Source organism: Myotis davidii, unplaced genomic scaffold, assembly GCF_000327345.1.
Source record: "Myotis davidii unplaced genomic scaffold, ASM32734v1 scaffold72, whole genome shotgun sequence".
NCBI classification, from domain to species: domain Eukaryota; kingdom Metazoa; phylum Chordata; class Mammalia; order Chiroptera; family Vespertilionidae; genus Myotis; species Myotis davidii.
In genome coordinates this window covers 5,758,666-5,768,689 of record NW_006284618.1, presented here as the reverse complement: position 1 = coordinate 5,768,689, position 10,024 = coordinate 5,758,666, and the positions used below count along the sequence as shown (strand labels likewise).

The 10,024-nt window shown below is 55.5% G+C and overlaps 2 protein-coding genes across 3 annotated transcripts in view; one reads left to right on the top strand and one right to left on the bottom strand.

Annotated features, from left to right (window-relative positions):
* The window catches only part of BCCIP (BRCA2 and CDKN1A interacting protein), an 8,786-nt gene extending 828 nt beyond the window's left edge, over window positions 1-7,958 (top strand). The window contains exons 3-8 of the mRNA XM_006754983.2: window positions 1,645-1,719; window positions 2,237-2,317; window positions 3,621-3,710; window positions 4,578-4,691; window positions 5,838-6,188; window positions 7,515-7,958. Coding sequence (XP_006755046.1) covers window positions 1,645-1,719; window positions 2,237-2,317; window positions 3,621-3,710; window positions 4,578-4,691; window positions 5,838-6,188; window positions 7,515-7,685 — 882 coding nt within the window. The 3' untranslated portion in view covers window positions 7,686-7,958. The remainder of the gene's footprint in view (window positions 1-1,644; window positions 1,720-2,236; window positions 2,318-3,620; window positions 3,711-4,577; window positions 4,692-5,837; window positions 6,189-7,514) is intronic.
* The window catches only part of DHX32 (DEAH-box helicase 32 (putative)), a 15,984-nt gene continuing 13,891 nt past the window's right edge, over window positions 7,932-10,024 (bottom strand). For both annotated transcript variants that reach the window (XM_015572863.1, XM_015572867.1), the window contains exons 10-12: window positions 9,905-10,024; window positions 9,056-9,240; window positions 7,932-8,267 (exon numbers count right to left, since the gene is read on the bottom strand). The exon at window positions 9,905-10,024 is cut by the window's right edge and continues 2 nt beyond it. In XM_015572863.1, coding sequence (XP_015428349.1) covers window positions 8,096-8,267; window positions 9,056-9,240; window positions 9,905-10,024 — 477 coding nt within the window. In that variant the 3' untranslated portion in view covers window positions 7,932-8,095. The remainder of the gene's footprint in view (window positions 8,268-9,055; window positions 9,241-9,904) is intronic.

Below are 10,024 nucleotides of genomic sequence, written 5' to 3'. Positions count from 1 at the left end.
TGCGGCCGATGAGTGTGCGAGGCGCTGGCGCGGCGACCCCCCTGCCCCCAGGGGCTGCGGGCGGCAAAGGGCTCACTCCGGTTCCATTCGGTCTCCTCGCGCCGCAGCCGCAGCGTGACTCTCAAAAGTTACACCCGGCCGGGTCTCCCCCTTCTCCCCAGAGGAAAACCCGACACAGCGCTGGCTTTCAGGGACGTCATTTTTAAAAAGGTATATCCTTGTATCATTGGTTTCGGAGAGAGAAACGTCCATGATGAGAGAGAACCATGGATCGGCCGCCTCCCGCACGCCCCCCACTGGGGATGGAGCCCGCATCCCGGGCCTGTGCTCCGGCCGCGAATCCAACCGTGACCTCCAGGTTCCTAGGTGGATGCTCAGCCACAAAGGCCAGCGGGACAGGAGTTTGTTTAGTATTTTAAAGGACGACATCCAGACCCGAGTCATGCCAGTTTGCTATTTGGTTTAGTTTGCTGATCACATCATCCGGCTGAGCTGACTTCCTAGCCGGGGTCCAAGGCTGTGCAAGGACCGTGGGGTGAGGCAGCAGCCCCGGTGCTTAAACCCGTGCACGTCAGCACGGACGGCGCAAGTCAGTTTGCTTTTCCTCTGCCGCCTCCGCCAGCCCAGACCCTCATCCCAGCACCGGCCCACCGGAAGTGCGTGCAAGTGCGCTTTTCACCAGAGCCCCTGGTCAGCGCGTCACTTACCGGGGTGCCCCAGGGTCGATCCTGGGCAGCGTTTGAAAGCACCTCAGCTGTTGTTTGTGGTGTGAAGTGACCCTTTCCTTTACTTGTTTGCGGGACATTTCAGTGGCGTCACCTCCTAGCTCGGGTCGTGGTGGTTTTGCAAATGCAGATCAGGGACCCAGCCACACACCTGTTAGTCCCTGTCCTCCTGCCCCGGAGCCCCCGCAGGTGCTGTTCCCCGGGCCAGGGACTCTCCCGTCCTCGGTTCCCAGCTCAGATCTCACATGTCGCTGCTCTAAGGGAAGCCTTTCCGGCCCTGACCCGTTTCCAAGCTCCCACAACACCGTGCGCCGGGTCTTAAAGCCCGAGTAGGTGCCGCTGTACGTTGACTTGAGTGTTTCCTCAATGTCTGTATGTCCGCCTGCTTTCTGAAGGCAGGGCCCTTCAGTCCTCCCCTTTCCATCTGAGCCCGGCACAGTGCCTGGGAAGCGGTGGGACCAGGCGGCACCTGTTTGCCAAGTGAAGGATGCAGAGCCTCAGGGCCGGGGGCGGAACCGGGCCCAGGCAGTGCAGGGGCTGGCGAAGTGAGCCTGTTGGTTGCTCCCCCGTCTTGCAGGCAGGTGAGCTCCCCTGTGCGCCTGCGGCTCACCCCGAGCTGGCTTTCCAACCGGAAACTGGCTGAGTGTGTGTTCTTCCGGCTTTTTGTCCGGTGAGGAGATGGTATGAGGGGTTTTGTAATTTGTGCGGATGCAGCGTTGATAACGTTCGCCCGTCTTGTCGGCTGGACGGTTACAGTTCTTTATGTAACCTTTTCTTCGTGTCCTTTTCCTGGCATGTTCTGTAGCGAGAGTGAGAGCCAGAAAGAACAGAGGTCGCGGGAGGAGAAAAGCTGCAGTGGGACACCATGCTGCCGTGTCTGGAGCGTTCCGTGTGATCATCTGTTTTGTGTTATTTACAGGAAGTGAATGTCGACTTTGAAGCTTATTCCATCTCGGACAACGATTATGACGGGATTAAGAAACTACTGCAGCAGGTATTGCTTTTTACTCCTTATGCATAAACTTGCTCTTCTAAGGAAATCCGGGCCCGTCAGCACCAGCTCTGTCGGCATGCTCCTCTCTGCTTTGGAATTCCCTCCCCTCCTCCCATCCCTCTTCCCTCCCCGGCCCTGGTCCCGGCCCAGAAGGAAGAGCTTCTCTCTGTGCTTCTGCCCCCAGCCCCTTCCTCCATGAACATAGTTGTCTGTTCTTCCTCCTGCAGCACTTTCATCTGCTAATTCCTTGGGCCACTGTTCTGTCTTTTCCTGAGTCACATTCCAGCTTTCTCAGGAGAGGAATTCTCACGTAGAAGTCGTATCCCAGCAGCATCTGCTGCTTCTACATTTTCCTTTGTCCATGGAAACGGCTTCAGCTCCCAGTAGAGCCGTTAGTGTCCTAGTCACCTTCCTGGTCAAATCATTGAAATGTCATGGTTTTTATTTGAATATGGAAATGAGAAGTAATTTTAGATGTCGCACTCTGACTTTAATTTAAATTATTGTTTTCTCTTAGCTTTTCCTCAAGGCACCTGTCAACACTGCAGAACTGACGAATCTCTTAATTCAGCAGAACCACATCGGGAGTGTGATTAAGGTAAGCAGGCAGCTTCGCTCATTCTGATTCAGTGGGTTCTTGATCCTGGGAAGCCCCTTCCTGATGTATCGCCAGCGGCTGGACGCTTCAGTCGGGATGGAGCAGGGAGACTGGGTTAGTGCCGCAGTGCGGGTAATGGCGGTGGAGAGGGCGAGGAGTGGGCTGATTCAGAAGGCATTTGGGAGATGAAATACGGTGGGCTGAGGCAGAGGGAAAGGAGTCAGGCATGACTCCGAGGGTCTGGCTAAAGCAACCAGGACAGCGACATGGAGGACGATAGGTTAGGAGGGGAACCCGTTTGGACTTGTACGTTTCGAGTTTGTTTGCCTGTAATAATGCAAGTGAGCTGTTGAGTAGCAGCTGGAGACTTGGGCGTTTTCAGTAACAGGAAGCCCCGCACGGGTCCCAGGGGAGGGCGCAGAGACCCCACCTCTTGATGGGAGGAGAGTTTGGGTCGCTGTCAGACAAGGAGGGATGGCCGATGTCCTTGTGGCCCTCTGCAAGGCACAGTCTTACAAGACCTTCTAGGCCGCTGTCAGTCTGACCACGGATGATGCATGCGCCCCCTCATAGGGCGGGAGGTGGACGGAGTGAGTAGCTGAGTGTAAGGTGTTAGCGCTGTGGCCCGTGACCGGCGCTCCGTGTGGACTGTCAGGTGGTGTGGTCCTGTTCCCAGCCCTTTGCACAGCTCCCTGTTCGACTGCATTTCCTGCCGGGACGCCCCAGGCTGGACCCGGTGAGCAGGCCGGCCCTGGAGAGTAACCTGTGATGCAGCTCAGCCAGGAGGTTCCGTGGGAGCCAAGCTCTTCTTCCTTAGCTGTTTTCTGGATTTGCCATTTTCGTTCTCGCCTCTTTGTCTCTGCCTGAGCACAGGCGGCCCTCGGGCATCAGTCACCTTCTTCGGAGCCAGGCTGGCCCGCGCTCGGCAGCACAGGACGTGGTGAGGCGTGTGGACCCCGGAGAGACGAGCAGGACCGGCTCCTGCCAAATCGTTCAGAAACGGACTGAACAGTTTATGTCATGAGGCCTTAGCTGTTCTGGACTTGTAACATGTTGAGAATCTAATAAAGAAAACTCGTGTACGTTAGGGCAGGAGAGGTCACGCAGAATGTGAAGAGAGGCACGGAATCAGGGAGGCACGGATGCGCACGGGGCCACACCGCCGTTACCCATGATGCTTTTCTGGGGGACGGTGATAAAACAGTTTGTGTTTAAACAGAGTAATGAGGCCTAGATTTCAGGCTTGGTATCCTATTTCTTCCCAACCAAGTGTAAATTAAAACTCCTTTTCTTTTTAAAATAGCAAACGGATGCTTCAGAAGATAGTGATGACGATGTGGACGAAGATGAGATTTTTGGTTTCATAAGTCTTCTCAATTTAACTGAACGAAAGGTGGGTCCCTTGGGGGCACCTGTGTGGTCACCCTTAGGCCAGACTGCGTGTGTAACACACATGAAGTGTTTCTGTCAGGCGGTGACAGTTGTTGTAAGGGCGTGTGCACTTGTGAAGTCTCACGTAACCTGTTTTCAAATGAAGGTATTATTTTGTGTCTTTTAAAAAATATATATTCAGAGAGGTAGGGAGAGGGAGAGATAGAAACATCAATAATGAGAGAGAATCACGGATCGGCTGCCTCCTGCACTCCTCACACTGGGGATCGAGCCCACCACCTGGCCATGTGCCCTGACCAGGAATCAAACCGTGACCTCCTGGTTCCTGGGTCGACATTCAAGCCCAGAGCCACTCCGGCCGCGTGGAGGTGTTTTGTTTTGACGGGTGTGTTCCCAGTTCAAGTCCTCCCTCCTGGGTGTAGAGTCCCCGCCTGGCCGCATTAACACGTGGCTGGAGCTTCCCCTGCAGCTGCTCTGTGATGGGCCGTGCTGCTCCCTGAAGGGGAGGGCGCTACTGACACGGACGGTCACAGGGTTTGCGCTCATCGCTCTTTCCTACTCACTGATGATTCCAGTGGAAAGTAAAAACCAGCTGCCTTCCCCTCCTCACAAGGCGCAGGTGCACTCTGGTGTTACATGGGCTTGCAGTGCCCTCCGCCATCTCCGAGGTGGACTGGCTCCTCCAGGGCCCTCACCACGGTCATGGGTGGTGGTTCCTTCCAGGCAGAGTTACCCTGAGAAGCACACAGCAGGCAGCACTGAGGACAGCAGACTCTAGGCTGTGACAGCTGCCTCCCATGAGGATCTGGTGCTCAGTCAGGTTCTGCTGGAAGTGGTGGCCTGAGTGAGGCCCGCTCTCTGCTTTCAGGGGACCCAGTGTGCGGAGCAGATTAAGGAGCTGACCCTGAGCGGCTGCGCGAAGAGCTGTGAGAAGAGCGTGGTCGAGCAGCTGGACAAGCTCTTCAATGACCCCGCCCGGCCCGTTTATTGGGGTGAAACAGGTCAATAAAACTAACTAGGTTTCAGGTATACAATTCTACAATACATCATTGGGCAAGTTACTTACCTTCTCTGAGTTTCATAAAATGGGGACAACAAAAGTAGGGGGGAGTCCCGCCCCGGGCTGGGTGGCAGAGGGTGGGCGGGGGGCACTTGTCCGCGGGCTGCACACGGTCCTCACTATCGGCTTTTCAGTTTTAATCACTAAAGCTATTCTGACGAGTCCGTAACCTTAGAGTTCAGTGGTATTAAAGTAGGTGAGTCTCATGTAGACTTTTCACTCCTATTTGACCAGCTTTTCACCTTCCCTGGTAGATTAACATGAAAAATATGAATAATTACAACAGTAACAAAAACTGAGTAAAATTTCCAAATTTCACTGGAATGTTTTATGACTAAGGAAACCATAGTCTTCATACCATATTTCTGGCTTCTCAGGGTTTTGTTTTTAAACGCAGTTTTAAGTTGACAAGAACATCTTACATGTAAGAAGAGCTAAGAATCGGTATTGCCTGTGCTTTAATAGAGGAGGACGAGAACTCGGACAGGTCCCCTGCCCTCCCAGCCCCGTGTTCCTGAGGTCTCAGCACTCCTGGTTTCCTTAGTGGGAATGTGCGAATATAACCGGAGGCTGGAAACTTTCCCCTCCCCCCCCCCCCCGCCCCCAGCTCCTCGTGGGTTTTGTTTGTGTTGTCTTTTCCTGATCAGCTGGAGCTCAAGCTCATCTGATTTCCCCGGGGGTGGCCGCCTTCTGATCCCCTGTAAAGGCAGCTGAGTGGGCTGTTCCGCTTTCCTTACGTTTTGTTTGCTGGATGCACAGGATGATGCCTGCTTCTCAGGAAGGAAATGGAGGCTCCCTTGCTGTTGCGCTGACTGCAGAGTTAGTGTCTGCGCTTTGCTGTGTGCTTTCTGCAGCGCAGGAGAAGTGAGTCCTGGACTCGCGATTGGAGCCTGGAGCTGTCACGTGCTCCCATGGCATTGGGTGTGGCCGTGTGCCTTTGTGTGTTTCAATTCCATGTTTGCTGCTTTAAATCTCCAGGTTCTTAGTGTTTTTAACTTGAGCACAGAGCAGGGATGTTGAGGAATCTGAGAGATCCGTCACCCTGTTCTTTAGGAAAAGCCCCGTTAGAACAATCGAAGTGCAGAAGGCAGAGCTGAAGCTCACTGCTGGGCAAGTGTCAGACCTGCGTCTGCGCGGGAAGCCGAGTCCCAGCAGGAGCCCTGCCCCGCCTCCCTGCTTCCCAGGGCCTGGGTGTGGCTGGGCTGGTGTCACCGGCCGGCAGCTGACCTGTGTGTGTCTTGTAGGAAGGAACTGGCCGAGGCACACAAGACCAACAAGCCGTGCGGGAAGTGTCACTTCTACCTTCTGATCAGCAAGACGTTTGCGGAAGCAGGAAAAGGCAATTCCCAAAAGAAGCAGAGCAGCCAAAAGAAGGATGAGTTAATGTTTGCGAATGCAGAGGAAGAATTCTTCTATGAGGTAAGATGGTCTTGTTCCATGCATTTGTTTAGATGGAACCTCCGGTTCTCAATTCGGTTCTCAGATTGTTCACATAAAAATATCTCGGTTATTGAACAAAACTTCGGTTCTCAACCAGCAGCCCTTCCATGCTGATGTGATCAGTTGTGCGTCTCTCAGGTGACGAGAGAGTGAGCGAGTCAGTTTACTGCTAAACCTCACCTTGTTAACATCTCAGGAAGTTGTGCTGGGAATATTTTTATGTTTTTTTACTTTTGCTGATTTGGTTTTCAAACAAGTTGCTTCTTGAACAGCCTTCCGGAATGAATGAAGTTCAAGAACCAAGGTTCCCTGGTATATAGGGATTTTCTTGACAATAAGTCAGGACTCTCCCATTTTGTATCAGTCTTTGGAGTGTGGCCACTCTGTTTTCCTCCTTGTCCCCAGCTGCTAGCAGCTCACAGTGCGTGGCGCGCACTAGGTTCTCACAGGTCATCACTGCCCCAGCCCCACTGTTGGTGACGAGTGTCGGAGGAGACAGTCGTGAACCTGCTGGTAGTGATCAGGCTGCTGATGTGCTGCGAGAGCTGCGGCTCCCAACCCCTCCGGGAGGAAGGATGAGCCTGGGTTCAAGGTGGACATTGAGTCTGAGGGACAGCCATCAGCTGAGGTCCCAGCCCGTCAGGTGGACCCTGCCCTCCCATCTGGCTCCCGGGCCGCTCTGCCCCTCGTCCTGGATGTCATCCCGTTAGTGGGTTTCTGGCACTTTCCTTCCTGTGAAGGTAGCTGGTGCGCCATGGCCAGCCAGAGAGGCAATATCCTCCCTGTGCAGCCCTCCCCAGAAGTGAGCCTCCGAGCAGGGCCCTCTCCTTGGGTGGCCGCCGCCGCCGCGTCTTTCTCTGGGGACTCCCAGTCAAGACTGGCAGGGCTGGGCCTTTTCGGGAAGGAGACAGTGGGAATGAAATTGTGAGGCTACGCCCTGCATCTCAGGGTGCGTGTGGGTTTGAACACGGCTGGTTCTGCAACCTTCCCTTCGTCCACAGCAGCTCTGCGGAGGAGGAGCTGGGGCGGCAGGAAGGCCTGCATTTGCAGGGTCTTCTTGTTAGATGTCCAGTGTTGTGCCTGTTACTGTCCCTCTGTCACAGGTTGTGACTGGGGAGTGACCTGAGAGGTAGACAGTGTAAGTGGGCGGTAGCTCAGTGTCACCGGCTGCTGGCTCACCTCCTGGAGGTGCCTTTTGCCAAGTGTCCCTTCAGCCCCCCTTCAGCCCCCGTTCCTATGGAAACGTGTCAAACAGTATGTGCTGCCGATTGCGTGTTGCTTATTCACGGTGTTTGTGTGGTTCAGAAGGCCGTCCTGACGTTCAGCTACTCAGTGCAGGAGGAGAGCGACTCGTGTCTGGGCGGCAGGTGGTCCTTCGACGACGTCCCGATGAAGCCCCTGCGCACCGTCATGCTGGTCCCGTGTGACAGGATGGGCGAGATCATGGCGGCGCTGGAGGAACATCTGTCTGTCTAGCCGCTTCCCACCGAGAGGGCGTGCTGTGTTTGTAAAATCACCAGAAAACCCAGTGGAGTTTTACTGAAAAACTCGAGACTTTATTTAGCTTTAGCTTCTCTACACAAAGTAGGGTTCTGTCGCCTGTGTCTGTGACACATTTACAAAATAGTGTTTAAAAAATTTTTGGTCAAATTATGAACGTTTGATTAAAAACCTTCCCCATAAGAAGAAAAACGTGGAGCAGTTATTGAAAGAACTCAATAAAAACGTCTATGTTTTATTTTTAAATAATATACAAAGTATTAGCTTGTTTCAAGACTGTGTGGCTCAGAGGCTGTCCTCCCGTCCTCCCGTGAGTCGCTGCCCGGCGCCGGCCCCACAGGCCGACTGGGCATTCACGGCGCGTGGCTCCGGGAGCTTCTGAGGCGTCACTGCAGGGCGCACCTTTGTTCAGTAGTTTCAGGGCACTTCTCGCAGGGCGTCTGCTCCCCTTTCGTGGCGGGGGCAGGGGCCAGGCGGTCCAAGGCTTGCTGCAGGATGTCCTTGCTCTCGCTGGGGGGCAGGTTGCTGAAGTAGTACTGGGGCGCCAGCTGCACAAACCTGTGTTAAGAAATAGTGTTATTGGTGGAGAGAGCGAGCGTGCCCGGGCCCTTCCCCGCCTGCCGAATCCATAGGCTGGCATGTAACGTGGGCTCCTCCGAGCCTTAGCCGCTGGAGGGTGGCCCTGGCTGTTGTTTTTACGGAACCAACCCCCTAGCATTTCTAGGGCTGCTGGCTCTCTGGTGTCAGGCCGTCACTCTGACCACCAGGGACTCTACTTCCCCTCAGAGCCATCCAGTGCCAAGGATCAGATCTGATGCTTGGAGAACTCTGGGTGGTAAGAGGAGGGCCTTTGCCTCTCCCTCTTCCTAACAAAACCACCCCATGTCCAGCTGAGTGGACAGCTGTCGCTTTCCCTTGGTTCCTGCCAGAGCATCACTCTGCCCACGCGGTGGAGGGACCTTCAGAACAGACACGGCACGGTGCCAGCCTCCGAGAGGCCCGTCCCTTCTTCCCACTGCCCCTCCGCACCCGTTCACCGGGCAGCCAGAGGGATCTTTAGGTCCATGAGATGCCACCCTCCTCCATCTCCAGCTGCTTTCAGTCCTGCACTCGGCATAAACCATAAGCCCCCCGCACTGGCCGCTGCCTACCCTCAGCCCCGCCACCCCCAGCTCAGTCTCTGGCTCATCTGCTGAGAGGCTGAGCTTATTCCTGGTCAGAGGCCTGCTGCTTTGTGTTTGTAGGAGCCTCTGTGCTGCGGCCTCAGGGCAGGGCCTGTCTGCAGGGATCGCTAAGTAGAAACCTCTACCGGAGCCTAACTAGGAACCCATCTCCCCGGGACGCACAGCTCCGGGGAGGTCTCGGAGGTGATCCGGATGTAGTTGTTCTCGCAGATGCTGAACTTGTGGAAGAGGACCCACTCAGGTGGTGTCTTCCTGCCGAGCGAGTAGCTGGACAGCGGGTGCAGCTGCGCCACCTGCTTGTGCGTCAGCATCAGGTAGTTGCCCGATCCATCCACGTCCCGGGCGATCTAGAGGGCATGGTCAGGAGAGACTGTTACTGTGGAGGGCAGCACTCACGCGCTTGGTTTGAGCCCCAAAGGGTCTCTTTCCTCGGGAGCCTGAGGACCAGAGTTCCACCCATGCGTCCTATTGCAGACACCGAAGTAGGACATGAGGCAGAGGTGATGGTGCCGACACGAGCGACGCCGGGCGCTGCGGTGGGTGATGTCTGCTCTCGAACAGCAAGCGCGGCACCCCACCCCTCGTGGCCTCGCTCGTCTGGTCCTCAGGACCCGGTGCCGCCAGGGCCTAACCTCCCACAGGGACGAGGACCTCCGAGCTGAGATGTCGCGCCTCCAGGGGGCGCGCTAGGGTGGGGAGGGGATGTCAGACCCATGTCTCTGACGCCCTCTAAGAGCCTCCCGGTGAGGAGCGAAGGAGGCGCTTTCTTTGCTGGGCGTTGTTCACCCCTAAATGTGAGCGGGTTCGCCAACAGCTCAGAGCCCGGTCTGCCCCTCCCCTGCCCTTTGGACAGCGTTGTGTGTTCTGGCTGAGCCCCTCATGCCTGAGGGAAGTATATTTAAATATGAAGTCGCATCAGGGCTTTTGTTGTGTTTTAAAGTGAACCTCAGTGTGAAGTGATCACCGAGCGCCTGCCGGGGGGTCAGGGCCCATGGGGGCGGCCGTCCTCACCTGCATGAAGAAGCCGGACAGCAGGGCCTTCTTGATGTTCAGCGTGTTCTCCTGGGAGCCAAACGCGGGCTCTGCGTAGGGCAGCTCGATCCGCCGGACGATGTCCACGAGCTCAGCGCG